The 19,658-nt window shown below is 38.6% G+C and overlaps 2 protein-coding genes across 2 annotated transcripts in view; one reads left to right on the top strand and one right to left on the bottom strand.

The window, feature by feature from the left end:
* The first annotated feature begins 4,782 nt into the window (after positions 1-4,782).
* LOC128238542 (myophilin-like) lies at positions 4,783-11,257 on the top strand. The gene is made up of 4 exons (XM_052954575.1): positions 4,783-4,934; positions 7,821-7,975; positions 8,385-8,619; positions 9,456-11,257. Exons 1-4 carry the CDS (start codon positions 4,884-4,886, stop codon positions 9,639-9,641), a joined length of 627 nt encoding a protein of 208 aa, XP_052810535.1. The 5' UTR covers positions 4,783-4,883; the 3' UTR covers positions 9,642-11,257.
* Positions 11,258-12,965: 1,708 nt separating this feature from the next.
* Positions 12,966-19,658, bottom strand: part of LOC128237097 (uncharacterized protein CXorf65 homolog) — a 7,453-nt gene continuing 760 nt past the window's right edge. The window contains exons 2-7 of the mRNA XM_052952307.1: positions 18,851-18,883; positions 16,181-16,267; positions 15,126-15,248; positions 14,845-14,928; positions 13,502-13,549; positions 12,966-13,264 (exon numbers count right to left, since the gene is read on the bottom strand). Of these exons, the coding sequence (XP_052808267.1) occupies positions 13,044-13,264; positions 13,502-13,549; positions 14,845-14,928; positions 15,126-15,248; positions 16,181-16,267; positions 18,851-18,883 (596 nt within the window). The 3' untranslated portion in view covers positions 12,966-13,043. The remainder of the gene's footprint in view (positions 13,265-13,501; positions 13,550-14,844; positions 14,929-15,125; positions 15,249-16,180; positions 16,268-18,850; positions 18,884-19,658) is intronic.

Below are 19,658 nucleotides of genomic sequence, written 5' to 3'. Positions count from 1 at the left end.
GCTGTCCATAAGCTCTTAAATACCTAGTTATGTAAATCAAACATAAATTATGTTCAGATTTATGGCCCTTAGTAACTGCAAATCAATTTCCTTTACAGAACTTTCTAAGAAGAAATTTCGGTGTATGAAACTTAAAGGGACTGTACACCAGATTGGCACCAAAAAAAGTTTTTTTCTCTAACAAATCAAAGGACAATTATTTTATATTATATTTTTTAATTATAAAATGTTTTACTTGTTGATATCATAATTGTAAAAAAGAATACCAAAATTTAAAAAAAATTGTGTCGAAGACCGGCTTCGAACCGGTGTCGCCAAAATTGAAGTCCAGGGTTGTATCCACAGAGCTACGAAGGCTTACTTTAATGGGTGATATAATTAAGCTATACCCCTAACTCGGTAATATCACGTGATAACAACGACTAGCCAATCACGCATAAGGAATGAATTCCACTAGGTAGACATACCCAGTAATCTTTTTTTAATGGAAAAATAACAAAAACACTGCGAAAAATAAATTGATTATAAACTATGTGGTACTTCAGTTAGTAAGTTCCAATGCATTGCACACATCGAACCAAGATTATGTCATTTTTCGACAATTTTCTCTTTTTTTCGCTATTTAATCATACGGAGTACAGTCCCTTTAATGCTTTGCTCATGTGACATTGAAAAGATGTGAAAAACAAACTTATTTTTAGCTCTACTGACTTAAGGCTTATGGGATGGCGCGGTGTCCGTACGTCTGTAAACAATTGCTTGTGAACGCAATTAAGTCTTCAGTTTTGATTTATCTTGATCAAACTCATACATTAGTCAGATATCTATGAGAACTCGGTTTCTATCTTAAACCAGCCAGATCCATCTATTTCAAATTATCAAAATTGTTTTTGAAGTCAAGTTAAAAATTAAAGTCTAAGAGAGACAACCTGACTCCGAGATAGCATTAAATTAAGTGTTGTACACTCCCTTGCAATCGTTAAAGAAGAGACTATTCTAAGGGAGACAACCAGTACTTATAGAGTGCAGTTGTTTTTCTCCCTTGCCTTTGTGAAAAAGAATTAATTGATTTTTGATGTGTCTGATTTTTGATTTTCTTCATTCAGGTGTAAAAATATGTTTGTTTCCGGATTCCTGCCCTACCCCATGTTTTGGCCCACCCATAAACCTTTTCATTGCCTTGAAAAATAATTGGTATCATTTATTCGATTTTTTTCCTTTCAAAGTGTTTTTGGCTCTAAACATTACTAGTGTTGCTAATACTGATTGTATAGACGTTTTAAGCATATAATTGGTAGTTTTTGGTAACAAAAACATCTAAAAAACAATTTAACTAAAAATAAAAAATACAAATCCGAATCTGAAACAAACATATTATTTTTGTACACCTTATTACCCAATGTTTACAAAACTTATAAAGTTGTTAGAAATTGACTAAGTCATGTTTCATTTCAAAACCAGCCAGATCAGCCCATGCATATCTGGATAATGGGCCTTGAAATTGTCAAAATTGCTATAATACAGCTTGTGAACTCAATAGCATTCATTTTTTCAATCTTTGGCAAACTATCTAGGACAGAAGTTAAATATTTTTTCAATCTTTGGCAAACTATCTAGGACAGAAGTTAAATATTATTGAGACATTGGTTCCTTATGAAACCAGCCAGATCAGCCCATGCATGACTGGATTATAGCCCTTGATATTGGCAACATAGAACCTCCATATGATAGTCATATTGCATGTTGTTTGTTACAAGACTGTTATGGCAGTGCCCACAGCTTATACAAAGTGAACCAAGTGAACTATCAGTATGTTGCCTATTACTCATAAGTCCATGCTCTGGATAGAAAATGACCAAAAATGCCATGCCAGATGAGCATAGGCCTTGGTGGGCCTCATGTTTTTTACACAACTACTGGGTCTTATCTTACAAAATTACACCTTAACTTTCCATATGGTCGGCACATTTTGTTGGCAATTGAAATTTGAAAAAAAATGGAAGTTTTTGCAAAAAGTATGTTTGTGGTCACAACAAATACAATCACTTTCATTACATGCAGTATTATTTCTAGGACTTGGAATTCTTAAGGGATTTACAGACATGCACAATCTTCTAAGATAAGAACAATATTTCCTTGGTAACATATTCAAAAAGTGTTAATACAAGAATGCAATTTTTATAATTTGTATACATATCAAGAACAGAACTATAATTTAATGATCCATGCCTTTCCTGTTTGAATGTATCTATAACTCTACATTTGAATTCTTAAGCTAATGCATTCACATTTATATTTGTACATTATCAAATACATATGCAAAACCATAATCATTTAGAAGTTTTCTAACATTAGTCACCCAGTTAGAATATCCCCAAGTACCATCACCTAGTGCTTGTAAATATACATCTCTTAACAGTATGTTGTTTGTGTTTGCTGATTTCAAACCATATGTTGTTAAGAGTTGTATATTTACAAGCAATAAACAACTTATAAACAATAATGTCAATTGTCTACTTTCACTTTGAACAGGGTTCATTGAGCACGGGTTAAATGATCACTGAAACCTTTTAATAATAACAATTCAGTTATACAACTTAGATTTGTTATTCAGAAACAGATTACAGGAATCTGTGCTCTTGTCGTAAAGTGAAATAACCTTAGTGTCATTTTATTGGGGGGGGGGGGATGGTATGAATATTTTTTTAGCAAGTATTAAGGATGAAAACACAATAGACATGTAAAAACTATCTGTGAAGTCACTACAAATTTGAGATTCTCTAAGTTATGACTACAATCCTTCATTGAAATGCCCTTGGTATGAAATAACTTGCACTTATCACAACTTATTTTTTATAATATGCAATAAAAGTTCTTTGTAAGGAGTGGTTTAAACAAATAAGCAGGACTCATGGCTAGACAATGCTACACCTATTTTTGACGAATGATGGCAACTATGGCAAAACCAGAAATACGACAGTAAGATATCACTGGAAGATCAAAACAAACATACTTGGAGGAGTATTGTAAATGAGTCTCCAAAATGTAACAATTGTATGATTTACAAAACTGATCATACATTTGACAATTTTATATCAGAATTCCAAGCCAGTTTTTTCCAGCCTCTCATAAATTTGAGACTTTGTAATAATAACCATTTGTCTGTTGAAAGGTACTGAAAGATATGATCGAAAATGTAGTTAATGTAACAAAAGATACATTTGCGATGAATTCCACTGTATTTTGAATTATACCTACTTGACATGGAGCAAATCGCCCTATCGCGGAATGGGGGGTAGCGTGTTTTTGTTGTTGTTTTTTTAAATTTCTATGACGGTTTACCACCGTATCTCGATTTTGGCAGGGTTTTGCAGTAAAAAGTGAAAAATAAAGGAATGAAATTGAATAAAAAAAACTACTTCATTAAATCAGAAATGAAAATTCCCGGCATTCTGTTTTTACAAAGGAATTTCATGTTTGAAATATACATGTACCATGTTTGCGTTTATCTGGGACCGTGTTTATGTTTGATTGAACTACATGTATTTTGTTTCCCTGTTAATCTATCTGGTCTTTCTTGGAGACTCATATGCTATCAGAATGAAGTGCTAAACCTTTAAATGCATTTAATAAAAAGCTATCGCACTCCTATTTCCGCTGATACGTTGGAAGTTATCAATTTTAATCACATTCTTGATAAACAAGAACACGTGCAGTTTAAAGTTTTCTCACAGAGTGACATTAGCTTTTAAGGACATGCAGATTTCCTTACTATTTTCCCGAAATTACTGCAACAAGATATCGCTAAGTGAACAAAAGTGGTATTAAATACAGCAAAAATGTTATACGTTAATAATTTGAGCTTCAAAATTGCCCATGTGTTCTGGTATATTTGCCACCGGGAGCAAATATTCGCCAACGTTACAATAGATGTAAAATCATACAGTTCAGATTTTTTTTTATTTCCTTATTCTAGAGGTATTTGGGGTCAAACGTATGTATTTTTTCGAAATACTTAAGTTGCAATACAAAACTGAAACGTTTCCTTATCGGGAAACAATGCATATCTGTTTTCACTGCCTGGTCGTCTGGTCGGTTTTGCATCACGATTAGGGATTGGGAAATCAAGTGTTTCCAAATTGGAAAACATCTACAACAAATCTTGGTATCACAAAAATTATGGTGGAAAGTTAATAAATAAATGTGAACGGTAGGATTTTAGATATATCTTGTTAGTACACAACCAGCATTTTAGATTGTCCGTGGATTTTAATAGCGTTATCCACAGGACAATTTCATGAACAATGGATGTGGTTTTTTTTTAATACCGACCAGGCAATACATTGAAAAAGGTTCACAATCGGAAAAAAAACTGAATCCTCTTCTTTTCCGATCGGACAAGTTTCTCCACCGATCAGCGAAAGATAAAATAACATTATGCAATCATATATCACATAAACCAATAAATTTAACATATGCGCATATAACGTCTACAAAAGGCTGGAATGAGGAAGTACACATATACTATGTATACAGAACCTAAATAATTTAAATTGCCTGCATTTTTTAGGAATATATCTCCATATTACCATTTCTCAGTAGCTTAAGCAGGGCCTCTTTTTGTAGCACTAGCAACTTTACCTGTAACCGGGCTCACTACTAAACCCTACGGGTTCTACAAAAGTCCTTACATGTTTTATCGGTATAGTATAAAACACCGCGTTTATATTTCACCGGAGTTTTGACAATCTAAAAATAGAACTTCACGCCTCGTTATCGAATCCCGTCATCGGGGTATACCAGTGAACACACTACTGTGATCTAGTACTACGCTAAATATTGGACGGTTCTCAATTTGGAAATTATTATACGTCTGTAACAAAATGTCGTATCGAGCTGCGAAGGCTGGTCTAGCCCGGGATACCCAAGTAAAGGTTAGTTCTAGTTTAGTATTTTATTTTGTTCATTCAAATATATTTAATATTTTAACACCAACATGTATCATACGTAATAATTGAAGCCGCTATATAAAACAATGCGCTGTTGACTGATACTATCATTGACGTCGCTTGCGGGCAATTTATTTGACATAAAACAATACCCTGTAATGACTGATTTAAAAGCATTTCATTTTGTGTATACAGCTTGGACAGCAATTTATTTGAGATATATGCATTTGTATGTTAAATATAAGAAATAAAAACAACTGTATGTACACAAAAGTATATTGGAATGTTTTAATGCTAAAAATATAATACGATTATCAAGAGAAGACCTTGCTTTTAAGCCTCTAATCCTGTTTTCGTTATAATTATAATCAGTTGTTGATCACACTTGCACAAATAACGAATCTCATCTTGTCTAAATGTTTCATAAACATGATACTATTGGAGGTTTGAAAGAGCTACATGATACTGTATTTTCATCGTGATTAAAACATGTCATATGGTCTATTGTACTTCACGTTTAGATAGTATTTAGAAATACGATACCTACTGCTTAAAGTTAAGCAGTACAAATGCTTTCAAACTGCTACTAGTTGTCAGCATTTAAGCCGTTTAGCTAAAAGCCGCCGTATTGTAATCATGCGATTTGTTTGTTTACGGAGAACAAATACATCAAATACAGAGCTGTGATGTTTAATTTGTTTATCCAAATAAGTACATATCGGCGTTTCCGCTGATATGCCGGACTTGGCAGCGATACCAGTCATTAGTTAATGCTGTTTATCATGTACATACGAGTGTTTAATGTCAACCGCCTTGTTCTGGTGGCTGTAAACATGGCCACGGTAGCTACAGACGCATTTCAGTAATGCTGGCCGTACTAAATGATGATGTACATTGCAGCCAGAACTCAATGGTCCCCTAGTCGTTTATAACTTCATTTGATGACCTTTAACCACCCAAGTAAGCTTTGAGTTTTGTTAAGGAAAGATAACATTGCTCCGTCCAGGATTTATTGAAGCACCATTGATGGGCCGTCAAGTAGACCGTCAGGTCAACTCTTCCTAAAGCCGATTGCTTTATTGGCTTGCTTCGGCCTGACACAATACACCATCTATAGATGCGCCCGTATATTGACACGTTTATACAAAATACAAGAACAGGTAGCGTTTTGAATAGGTGACCTGCTAAGGACAACAACATTTCACTGTCCACCGTGGGAATTTGTCGCAAATTCCTGATTTATAAACTGTATGGGGATGGCTATTTATGATGATCGTAATGGTGGCAAAATGTTAATAGCCTTATTGTTGTTATGCAGTATAATGTAACAATAAGTAAGTATTAATACGTATACTTTTTGCATTACCCAACAACATTGAAAATCAAATTTCGCAATTGTTAAAATGCAATATGCGGCGTGTCTTATCTCTGGACGTCACGTTTGCTGTGTCAACTGTGTTGTGCAGTTTTCCGGGTCCGTGTTTGAACAAACAAGGAATGGTCTCCTTTCTGGCCTATCTACTATCTTCTTATATCTATTTGAATATATATATATATATATATATATATATGTTAAAAAGCGAGAATCAAAATCAAAATCGAATATATTTTTGCTATTGGATATGGATATACGCATGTTAAAACGTGAACATAAAAGTAGAAAGTTATTCAAAATCCCGGAGCCTGAGTCAGAGATTTATGTGGTTTAGTTTGAGGCTGGATGCGCACCAGTTGCCGAGTATTCAAATTCAACACCGTCCAACATCATAAAAAAATCTTCGGCAAACAATATAAGGGTAATAATAGTTCGTATATTATATTACTTGGTAAAACTATCATAGATAGCCTGTCTGTTCACGAATAATTATGTCAGTGGCGTTACTACTACAATATCAGATTTAAAGACATCAGTTTCAAGTTTCTATGAATAATTAAATCGAAATGTCCTTTTTTTCTGCAGAGGAGCGCCAATCTGCAGGCTATCACTTGGATATCAGATTCGCTTTCACAGTTCTTTATGTATACTCGAATAGAAAGCAGTCATTGAATTCATATAGCTGTGTTTGCTTTGTACGTATCCCTCCAATCTTTAATGAATCAGTTTGGGGCTTTTGTGTGCATTTGTAATTCAATAAGCCAAATAATTAGACATTGGTTCGATAAGCTAAAATTGAAAATGTTAAGCAACGATCGGGTTACTGGACAGAATCAGTAAGATACACGCAAACAAACTAAATATGGTAATGCCTGGTTTTATTAACTGAATTGTTTATCTTAGCTTGATTTATACGGAATCGAATGTGATTTAACCTGATCAATAAAAAACTATAATCTGATCAATGAGTCACTCTCGAGTCCGTTTTCTGGGTAGGAAAGGGCACTGATGTCCTACCTGAGACGCCAAGAGACACGCCCAAATTGAGGTCAAGCCCTGACCTCTTGTGTGAGCGGCGGCAACCTTTACCACCAAATCTATGTCACCGACTTAACACTGTGACTTGTTATTCTAGAATTTTAGCTAGGTTATAATTTAGGTGATCTTATAAAAGCTATAGCTAACGACTTTACTTTAGTTAAGAGTTTAGTTTAGCTGTGGGCTTGCTATAAATATTCAAAAACAATCTCCTAAATACGCCAGCCATAAATTCAATTGAACATTTTGTTAGATCGTGAGGAGATTCCTCGTAATAGATAACTCAAAGCAATTTAAGTAATGTTTTATGGGTAGATAACTATGCATTGTCCTTATCCAAATAAATTGTGGGTTGTCTCCCATATGGCTAATTTACAAAAATTCGATACATCGCTTAGCGCATGATTTTCTTGTGAGGTTACATTTCAAAAGACTAAATCGCAACCATGTTTTGTCAGATCGACTCCCAGTTTGACATAGACGAGGCTAAGAAGTGTTTGTACTGGCTGGGCGAGATGACGGGGGAGAATGTGGAAATACAAGAAACCGACGACCGCCGGGAGATGGCCGACAGTTTTCACACGACGCTGAAGGACGGCTCACTCCTCTGCAGGTACCATCAGCTATCTTTAACAAGATGGGTTTTTTTGTTCTCCCGTTTATTGGTGAGGGAGTAACCTCGATTCTTAGTGAGGGAGTACCCCCGTTTCATAGTAAGGAAGTAATCCGTTTCTTAATAAGGGAGTACCCGGAGTGGTATGGCGATGCCTTTCTATGATATTTTTATAAATATTCGTTATTTTCATTAATTAGTTTTTTAGCTTTTACATCACACTCAGAGACAGAGAACTCGGATACTACCAACGCGTGACCTTAGCATTTTGACTTTGGAACATTTTTGCGGTCTTGTCGTAGAAACCTATATATCATCCATGTTCACATTTGTTACAGGATTAAAATTATCCCCCACTAACAGATTTTAAAAACTGTTATTTCACACATTCAGTTTGTACAAACACTAGGTTGATAGACGCGGTGTTACCAGAAGGCCAGAAAATAGATTTTTCGAAGAAATCCTTCCAAGAGTCCAAAAACCAGGCGTTCACCATGGCGAGAGAACGGGAGCGGATCGCTATATTCATCAACAAATGCCAGGAATACGGTGTTCCTCCATCCAACCTCTTCCAGACAGACTCTTTATATGAGCGGACTAACCTTGTTCAAGTGTGCACCTGTATTCGCGCTCTCGGAATTGAGGTATTTTTTTTTATCGAGCGTGTTTGCTGTGAGCTGGACCTAGTTACCATGGTGTATATAAGTGTTTCCATCTGTCCGTCTGTTTGTATGTGCATCCGTCCGTCCGATAATGGCGAGACCGAGCTGCAAATTGACTAAGTACTGGGGGCTTTTAATTCACTTGGCGCGCATGTTAAGCAATGGAAAGTCGGCGCGTCGCGTGTAAGACCCATTTCAGTTGGTCAAAGGTCAAGGTCGCACTTATGAGTCATTGGTAAAAGATCTTTGTATTGAGGCTGGTCTGGGCTGTAACTTGGCCATTCATTGGGGATTTTAAAATAACTTGGCACAAATGTTCGACACGAGAAGCCTACATGTCAGGGGCAATGCCATGTCAGTCAAGGTCAAGGTCACACTTAAGGGTCATTGGTCAACGTCCGTGAATTATTATTGTCCGGGTTTGAACTTGGACATGCTATGGGGGATTTAAAACCGAATCTACTTTGTGCACTTGGCTGTTGATAGCTCGATCTGCCGCTGTAAACTTACACGATCTCTGTTTGGTAGAACTATGACACACACCCCGCTTACTGGAGCCACTAGTTATGCATGTTTATTTTCTAGTAACAGAAAATATATATTCAGTTGACGCATACTAGCGTTAGCCTGTATTGTACGAAAAACTGTGCAAAGAAAAATTTGTCTTTATCTAAATCTTTGATGACTATGACAGCGGAACAATATACATGGTTTTCACTGCTATGCTCTGTGTGCTATTCTAACAAAAGTTTCCAGTGAAATATTTGAGTTCAAGTTGTGTGTATATGCATGTTCAAATCCATGAGTGTTGTTTCCAGGCGCAGAGCCGACCAGGGTATGCGGCTCCCGTGATCTGGCCCAAGAAGAACGAGACGAACGTGCGCACATTCTCAGAGGAGCAGGTGCAGGCCGGCAAGCAGGTGATCAGCCTCCAATATGGGTCTAACAAAGGCGCCAATCAGGCCGGCATGAGCTTCGGAAAGACCCGCATGATTCTAGACTGACCCTGCCCCTCACCCCGCCCCTACCCGAGCGGGGCATTCTCACACGTGCCAGGGATTTTTTCATATAGTATTAACATTTAACAAATTGTACATTTCTTCATTGTGAAAATGCTGTGAGCAGCCAGATACGCAGAGTGAAATCAGTGCCAAAGAGACATGTCGTGACCTTTTGGAGATATGTGACCTTTTGGAGTAAAGTGCATGTTCGACTCCCAGTGAGCGAGGAAATAGGACGTGTCTTTAAAAGCGCGGCGAAATGCCTACCGCCTATACGTCGAATATTGTATTCTTGTGCGAATTGGATTAACTTCAAGTATGTGTTGAATGAACTTGACAGCTCGCCTGAACCCAAAAAGCTTTGTTGACCTATTATGAACACCGGCCTTTTTAAGTGCGATGGCAATGTCCGTGGACGACATTTACGTTTTAACACTCTTATCAGACACAGTTTTAACACATTCTTTTAAAATGAAACGTAGCCATAATGTGTGTCTTAATGACATATAGGTCATCCATGAATGCGAACCATTTCGGGTAAAAAATAGAGGCAATATTTCTTTTAAAATTTATCGAATGGTCAGAATTAAATATAAACCAAGTTGGCAATAGAAATCGCAATTTGAATGTAGATCTGTTCATGCTCAACATCTTGCCATCATGCCGATTGAAAACAAATCATTGTTAATACCCTTTCCTACACATTTACAACGTACTGAGCATTGTCATTTAGCGTATTCAGGTGAGCTATGCAGGAATATCAAGGCCATATTGTCAATTTAATTCAGCCAAGTATTCACACGTAGGTTCAAGTTTTTTCCCGTTTATCAAATGCTTATTAATCGTATTAAATTTATGACTAAAATTTATGCTTTTATTTAGATAGCTCACCGCGAAGTGTTAGCTTTTAGATAGCTCTCATCTCGAGCTCAGGGTCGAGTGTTAGCTATATGTACATGTAGATAGCCCAGGACCCGAGTGTTAGCTTTATGTACATGTAGATAGCCCAGGGAACGAGTGTTAGCTTTATGTACATGTAGATAGCCCAGGGAACGAGTGTTAGCTTTATGTACATGTAGATAGCCCAGGGAACGAGTGTTAGCTTTATGTACATGTAGATAGCCAAGGACTCGAGTGTTAGCTTTATGTACATGTAGATAGCCAAGGACTCAAGTGTTAGCTTTATGTACATGTAGATAGGCCAGGGAACGAGTGTTAGCTTTATGTACATGTAGATAGCCCAGGACCCGAGTGCTAGCATTATGTACATGTAGATAGCCCAGGACTCGAGTGTTAGCTTTATGTACATGTAGATAGCTCAGGGAACGAGTGTTAGCTTTAAGTACATGTAGATAGCCAAGGTCACGAGTGTAAGCTTTATGTACATGTAGATAGCACAGGACTCGATTGTTAGCCTTATGTACATATCTCAGGACTCAAGTGTTAGCTCTTTGTACATATAGATAGCTCAGGACTCAAGTGTTAGCTTTAAGTACATGTATATAGCATCGGACTCAAGTGTTAGCTCTATGTACATGTAGATAGCTCAGGACTCGAGTGTTAGCCTTATGTACATGTAGATAGCCCAGGACTCGAGTGTTAGCTTTATGTACATGTAGATAGCTAGGAACGATGTTTCGCTTTAGTACAGTGTGATATCCAAGGACCACGAGTGTTTTCTTTATGTACATGTAGATAGCCCAGGACTCGAGTTTTAGCTTAGGTACAATTGATGCCCAGGACTCGAGTGTTAGCTTTATGTACATGTAGATAGCCCAAGACTCGAGTGTTAGCTTTATGTACATGTATATAGCTCAGGACTCGAGTGTTAGCTTTATGTACATGTATATAGCTCAGGACTTGAGTATTAGCTTAATGTACATATAGATAGCTCAGGACTCGAGTGTTAGCTTTATGTACATGTAGATAGCTCAGGACTCGAGTGTTAGCTTTATGTACATGTAGATAGCACAGGACTCGACTGTTAGCTTTATGTACACGTAGATAGCTCAGGACTCGAGTGTTAGCTTTATGTACATGTAGATAGCTCAGGACTCGAGTGTTAGCTTTATGTACATGTAGATAGCTCAGGACTCGAGTGTTAGCCTTATGTACATGTAGATAGCTCAGGACTCGAGCGTTAGCTTTATTTCGTTAGCTCGGGGCTCGAGGACTGAGTGTTAGCTTTATGCAGATAGCTCTTAACTTGAATGATATCTTTTTGTAGCTAGCTTAGGACTTAAATGATAGCTTTATGTTTATGAATACGCAGATGTGTCTTTGTTCATGTATTTGTGTTATCTTAATAAATGAAAATTTAAATATTGTACATCAGATTAAATTGAAAAAAAAAACACAAGCCAAAACCTGTATGATGCATCTTGGGATTGATGGATAAGCTTTTGACAAAATCAAGAACTAGTATTCAACAGTTAAAGTAGGTGGGCTAGATACTAGATACAGTTGAATGTGTAGCGAGGGCGTTTTTTGTTATTGTCAAGAAGGACTTATTGTACCACCGACTACAAGGAAACTATTGCTTTTGTTAAATATTTTCCTTATAAATTTGTATAAAATATGCAGGTTTGATATCCATAACGAACTTTATTTCGACATATATAAGTCAACCAAGATGATAGGGTTTATTTGTTCTCGCTCAGCAGCATAATGCTCCCTAAACGGCAATGTGCGCCCCCTCAGCATCCATCTGCGCTCCCTGTCCAGCCATGTGCGCTCCGTATACATCCATGTGCGCCCCCTCAGCATCCATCTGCGCTCCCTGCTCAGCCATGTGCGCACCCTGCCCAGCTAAGTGCGCTCCCTGCCCAGCCATCTGCGCTACCTAAGCAGCTATATGCGCTCCCTAAAAAGCTATGTGCGCTCCGTATATAGCCATGTGCGCTCCGTATATAGCCATGTGCGCTCCGTATATAGCCATGTGCGCTCCGTATATAGCCATGTGCGCTCCGTATACAGCCATGTGCGCTCCGTATACAGCCATGTTCGCTACCTCTGTAGACATGTGAACCCCATTTGCTGTCATGTAAGGTTCTTTCGCAACCATGTGTGATTCCCTAAATAGCCATATGCGCTCCCTATACAGTCATCTAGTTGTCTTTTCATTTCATATACATCAGATTGGTCTAGTTTTTAATGTATACTTATGAATTATGGATTTTAAGTTGGCCCATTCCTCTTGTCTGTCCTCAACAATTTTATGACGTAAGCCCGCCATATATTAAATGACGTCAGCGGAAGGGTTACATTTATGTAAGGTATAATATACGTATACATGTATAGGCAATTTAGTTCTGGCTGGAGTGCCGTTTGATGGAAGCATAGAAATAAAGAGTAAATATAAAGAGTTAAATTTATTAAATGTTATCATTGGGATTTGCTCCAGATCTACCTTTTCTTGATCTTGTTTTTAGCGGAAAGCATCTTTGACGCGTCCGCCTTATTGCCCATTAGGGACTTCCTTCCGATAGCAGACGCCTTGCTGGTGGTAGAGTTGCGCCCGGACTGCGAGACGGATGGCGCGCGGCCCAGGACAGACGATGAGCGACCGGATGCGTTGCTGCTAGAGGCCTTCCGGTCGACGGGGCGCCCTCCCCGTGGCTCCAGTACTGTAAGGAAGATCACGGCCTTAAGACGCATGCTTACATGCAACGATGTAACGTAGAGTTATTTCCACGGTCAATTTAAATCGTTATGTCTCGCGAGTAACAAACAAAAACAATTTTAAGTCGAGTAATATATTACTGCATTTAGTTGTATTTGAACAATCAAACGAGTCACAGAATATAATTGAAAAACAAATGGGCTCAACATGTCCCAAAGATGAAACTCTTTTGTGGACTCACCTCTTAGTGGGCTCCTCTTCAGTTCCCCAGTCAGGATCTTGATCTTCTCTGGAGCAACATCAATATATTCATGTATCATCATTGATTATATGAAGATAATAAAGATGAACCAAGAAAATTGTTAATGTATATATATGGAACATTCGACTACAAAACAAATTTAGTATTTAACAGCAAGAGTGCCGAGGCTCGTCTGTTGGTGAGTGTGTGTTTCTTCTGTTAAAAGGGGCCTTAACATGCATTGTCACGGGCAACATGTGTAGCAAGTTTCATTTTAAGGTATTTGCCTTTTTTGAGTATATTTTAGTAATGGTCTAGGCTTTGCACGCCGACAATACAACGACACCAAGGCCACATTGTGAGAATGCCTCGACAGACGACAGCGACGCTAAAGTCACAAGTGTGTCAATGTCTCGACACAGGACAGCCACATGTGTGACAATGTCTCGACAGACGACAAGGAAACCAAGGTCACATATTTGAAAATGCCTCGACAGACGACAACGACGCCGATGGCACATGTTTGAAAACGCCTCGACAGACGACAAGAAAACCAAGGTCACATGTTTGAAAAATGTCTCGGCAGATGACAACGACGCCGATGGCACATGTTTGAAAACGCATCGACAGACGACAGGGAAACCAAGGTCACATGTTTGAAAATGCCTGGACAGACGACAACGACGCCGATGGCACATGTTTGAAAACGCCTCGACAGACGACAAGGAAACCAAGGTCACATGTTTGAAAATGCCTCGACAGACGACAACGACGCCGATGGCACATGTTTGAAAATGCCTAGACAGATGACAACGACGCCGATGGCACATGTTTGAAAACGCCTCGACAGGCGACAAGGAAACCAAGGTCACATGTTTGAGAATGCCTCGACAGACGACAACGACGCCGATTGCACGTGTTTGAAAATGCCCCCGGAAAGAACAGACGCCAACGACGCCGATGGCACTTGTTTGAAAACGCCTCGACAGACGACAAGAAAACCAAGGTCACATGTTTGAAAATGCCTCGACAGACGACAACGACACCAATGGCACTTGTTTGAAAACGCCTCGACAGACGACAAGAAAACCAAGGTCACACGTTTGAAAATGCCTCGACAGACGACAACGACGCCAATGGCACACGTTTTTTTTGTTTTTTTGATTTTTTGTTTTTATTAAAACGCCTCGACAGACGACAACGACGCCAATGGCACATGTTTGAAAACGCCTCGACAAACGAGTTTCAAACAGACGAGCTCAAACAGTCAATGGAGATTTGAATCATTTAAAACCATTTTAGTATCATGAACAATGCAATATTGTGTAACCATAGTAACGTACTCTCCAGCTCCGGGAATCTTTTCTCCCAGTCCGTGAGTAGCGGCTTCACCGTCTTGTACTGACCCAGCGATTCTTCCTGGTTCTCTGAAACCAGGGGTTTACACTAGTTGTTTATACCGTTAACGGTTTAATACAATTTCAAAAGCGCGTATTTGAACCGAAGAAGTTTGTTTTGCATTTCCATAATAAATAAGTAATATACGTTAAAATGAACACAGTCAAACTTCAAATAAGGTTAAGAACTAGGCATATGAGCTCAGCATGACTTGTTGGGCACTTACTCTCGAGCATGACGGGAATGAAGACCATGCGGTCTTCCAGGAGCGGCCGGACCGTCTCTTCCCTTGGTACCATGTGCAGCTCCGCCAGGCGCCCCGTCTCCTCCTCGATCAGGTCGATAAACGCTGCATACAGTGTTAAATAACACACACATATTTCATACAATAGCAACCGCAAAAAAGTTTCAAGTAGACGTTGAAAACCAAATTAATCATATTCAAAAGATTACCTTTGTTAGGTTCTTTGGAATAGCAGTCACGGAAAATAGTATTTTACGTGTGCCAGTATTAAACACTTACACAAAAGACCCTGTTTAATGGCCCTCCCGGAAGTCGGAAAGTATGTTAGTGTTGAGGCGATTGGTCGAGCCTGCGGCCTCTGGATTGACTGTCAAGTGTCTTATCACTATAGAATACGGATCTGCTACATGCTCTGTTGCATGGAATTATTAAGGAATGAATTACGAGATTGGTGTCATAATGAACGCAGTTGGGCAGGTTAAAGTGTGTGGAGTCCAAACGTTTCCTTTAACCAGCCAAATTGCGTTCATATCCACGATAATGACATCAATTACGCAATTCATTACTTATATTTACACTAATAGTTCATTATTTCATTCATAAATTGTTTAAAAAATACTTCATTTCATTTAAAAAACACTTTTTTTCACCCGTTCTGTATATAGAACAACCCGAACGTAACCGGAAAACAGTTTTTCAAATGACGTCACAATAATGCGGGAATAAATCCATCACTTCAAATCACTTTTAAACGTAAAATTGAAACACTTATGACAACAATGCATTTAACATATCCTATATTTACACTTTCTAACATGTTAATTTAAGTTTTTCGAGGCCTGCTGACACACAAAAATAAAAAGAAGATAAATAATTTTCAATATACATGTATTATGTGATGACTCACGTTCCGAACATATCCAAATATTGCGCGTATTTCAGAGCACGTCACATTTCTTAACAATATACCCGGAGGAAGCCCGTGAACCGGGGCTGTTCATTCCCGCCTAATATTAACATTTCATAAAGAAGACTACCGTTCTTGTCGTACTGGCACTTCTCCCGCAGGTAGCCCATGAAGGTCAGCTGACGGCAGTTCGGGTTGACCATCAACTGCTCGTTATCTGCAAATACACTTAAATAATTCAGGAGCGTAGGGCCTGTTGCGGGGCTCGAGCCCATGACTGCCGGTCACGAGCCTGGAGCCTATGCAACAGTCAGTTGTTACCACGCCTCCCCCCTCAGGTCCGGGGAATAGCAAGGAATTTGACTTTCGGTCCAGCCAAGTCCGGGTAAAATCCCCGTCCTGCGGGGACGAACTGCTGGTAAAATCCCCGCCAAATGTCCCGGCACCCCAGGGACCCTAATACACGGCCATTATCCCCGCTATTTTTGACGCGAAGACAAAACCACTGCATGCACCCGGCACTGCGGGGACACCTGGCAGACAAAAACACGGCCCGTTTCCCCAGTTATCCCCCCGGGCCTGGGGGCCGTGGTTGCAGGTGATCGGTGCACTAGTGAACGTGTAACAGTAATACGTGCAATCTACAACACACTGATTTACACGCATTGAAAGTAAAACACAGACTACTACGGGTTTTACAAGACTTTTCGGGTTCGATTCCTAAACTGAAGGCAAGCATTTGAATTTGGCGGGTCAAGTGGAAATCCCCTGGTATTCATGTAATATCCACAATGGTATTATGTTGGAACAATTATAAGAGCTGGTGGACACACGCTGATACCGACTGAACGACAGAGACAGTTGCAAAATATGGCGATATGTATGTGATTTACAGAACATTTCAATTCTTTTCATAATGACAATCCGACCGTTTAGTAATATTAACATGGTTACAGCTTTTCACGGCTTTAGAAATCAGAGATCTTAATGTAATCGAACATACAGCGATATTTATATTTGTACTGTTTTGTTTAGTCATAACACAACACATGTCAAAGTCGGCTTCGACTTTATTTTTATTACATCAGGATATACCAAACATGAAAAACGGCACCAAAAACACACCTCCGAAGGTTGCTGTTATAAAACATTGGCTTACTTACCCGAGAGTGTTATAGTTTTAAACCACATGCTTGCCTTTTGCCGAGTGTAACTGTTTTAAACCACATGCTTCCCTATTGCCGAGTGTAACTGTTTTAAACCACATGCTTACCTTTTGCCGAGTGTAACTGTTTTAAACCACATAGCCTTTACACTATTGCCGAGTGTAACTGTTTTAAACCACATGCTTACCTTTTGCCGAGTGTAACTGTTTTAAACCACATGCTTACCTATTGCCGAGTGTAACTGTTTTAAACCACATGCTTACCTATTGCCGAGTGTAACTGTTTTAAACCACATGCTTACCTATTGCCGAGTGTAACTGTTTTAAACCACATGCTTACCTATTGCCGAGTGTAACTGTTTTAAACCACATGCTTACCTTTTGCCGATGCGAACTTACTCTCGAAGGTTATTGTAACAAAATATTTTCTTACCGTCGTGTGTAATTGTTATAAAACAATTTCTTACTAACTCCAAAAAGGATATTGTAACAAAACACTTAATAAACCTCGTATGTTTTTGTTATAGAACGCAAGCCCACTTAACCCGGAATACTATTATACACTCTTACTTACCCCCGTATAATATCGTTATAGGACGCAGACTTACTTACCCCCTTATAGTATTCTTATAGAACGCACGCTTACTTACTTACCCTCGTATTATATTGTTATAGAACGCACGCTTACTTACTTACCCCCGTATTATATTGTTATAGAACACACGCTTACTTACTTACCCTCGTATTGTATTGTTATAGAACACGCGCTTACTTACCCCCGTATTATATTGTTATAGAACACACGCATACTTACTTACCCCCGTATTGTATTGTTATAGAACACGCGCTTACTTACCCCCGTATTATATTGTTATAGAACACACGCTTACTTACTTACCCCCTTATAGTATTCTTATAGAACGCACGCTTACTTACTTACCCCCGTATTATATTGTTATAGAACACACGCTTACTTATCCCCGTATTATATTGTTATAGAACACACGCTTACTTACCCCCGTATTGTATTGTTATAGAACACACGCTTACTTACTTACCGCCGTATTATATTGTTATAGAACACACGCTTACTTACCCCCGTAATATATTGTTATAGAACACGCGCTTACTTACCCACGTATTGTATTGTTTTAGAACACACGCTGACTTACTTACCCCCGTATTATATTTTTATAGAACACACGATTACTTACTTACCCCCGTATAATATTGTTATAGAATACACGTTTACTTACCCCCGTATTATTTTGTTATAGAACACACGCTTACTTACCCTCGTATCATATTGTTCTAGAACACACGCTTACTTACCCTGTATGCTATTGTTATAGATCACACGCTTACTTACCCCCGTATGTTATTGTTATAGAACACAAGCTTGCTTACCCCCGTGTGTTATTGTTATATAACACACGCTTACTTACCCCCTTATGTAATAGTGATAAAACACACGCTTACTTACCCCATTATGTTATTGTTATAAAACACACGCTCACTTACCCCCGTATGTTATTGTTATAGATCACACGCTCACTTACCCCTGTATGTTATTGTTATAGATCACACGCTCACTTACCCCCGTATGTTATTGTTATAGATCACACGCTTACTTACCCCCGTATGTTATTGTTATAAAACACACGCTTACTTACCCCCGTATGTTATTGTTATAGATCACACGCTCACTTACCCCCGTATGTTATTGTTATAAAACACACGCTTACTTACCCCCGTATGTTATTGTTATAGAACACACGCTTACTTACCCCCGTATGTTATTGTTATAAATCACACGCTCACTTACCCCCGTATGTTATTGTTATAGATCACACGCTCACTTACCCCCGTATGTTTATTTGTTAGAAAATGAACACAGCTGCTTACCCCCGTATGTTATTGTTATAGAACACAAGCTTGCTTACCCCCGTATGTTATTGTTATATATCACACGCTCACTTACCCCCGTATGTTATTGTTATAGAACACACGCTTACTTACCCCCGTATGTTATTGTTATAAATCACACGCTCACTTACCCCCGTATGTTTATTGTTATAGATCACACGCTCACTTACCCCCGTATGTTTATTGTTATATAAGAACACAAGCTCGCTTACCCCCGTATGTTATTGTTATATATCACAAGCTTGCTTACCCCCGTATGTTATTGTTATATATCACACGCTTGCTTTTTTCCCCCCCCCTCTTGATATTTTCTGTTCAATAAATAAAATAAATAAAAATTAAAAAACCAAAAATAAATTAAGCAGAAAGAAAAAAAAAAAAAAAAGAGGGGGGGGGGGAATGGAGGGAGGTGGCATTTCTATAGTCTGGCAGAAAGAATATATGGGATGAACGGGCCTTTACTTCAAGGAAGAGAAGTAGAGAGGGTAGACAGTGTACATAAGGCTAACATATCGTA

The sequence above is a fragment of the Mya arenaria genome, chromosome 6 (assembly GCF_026914265.1).
Source record: "Mya arenaria isolate MELC-2E11 chromosome 6, ASM2691426v1".
NCBI classification, from domain to species: domain Eukaryota; kingdom Metazoa; phylum Mollusca; class Bivalvia; order Myida; family Myidae; genus Mya; species Mya arenaria.
This window is presented reverse-complemented; position numbering and strand designations above follow the sequence as displayed.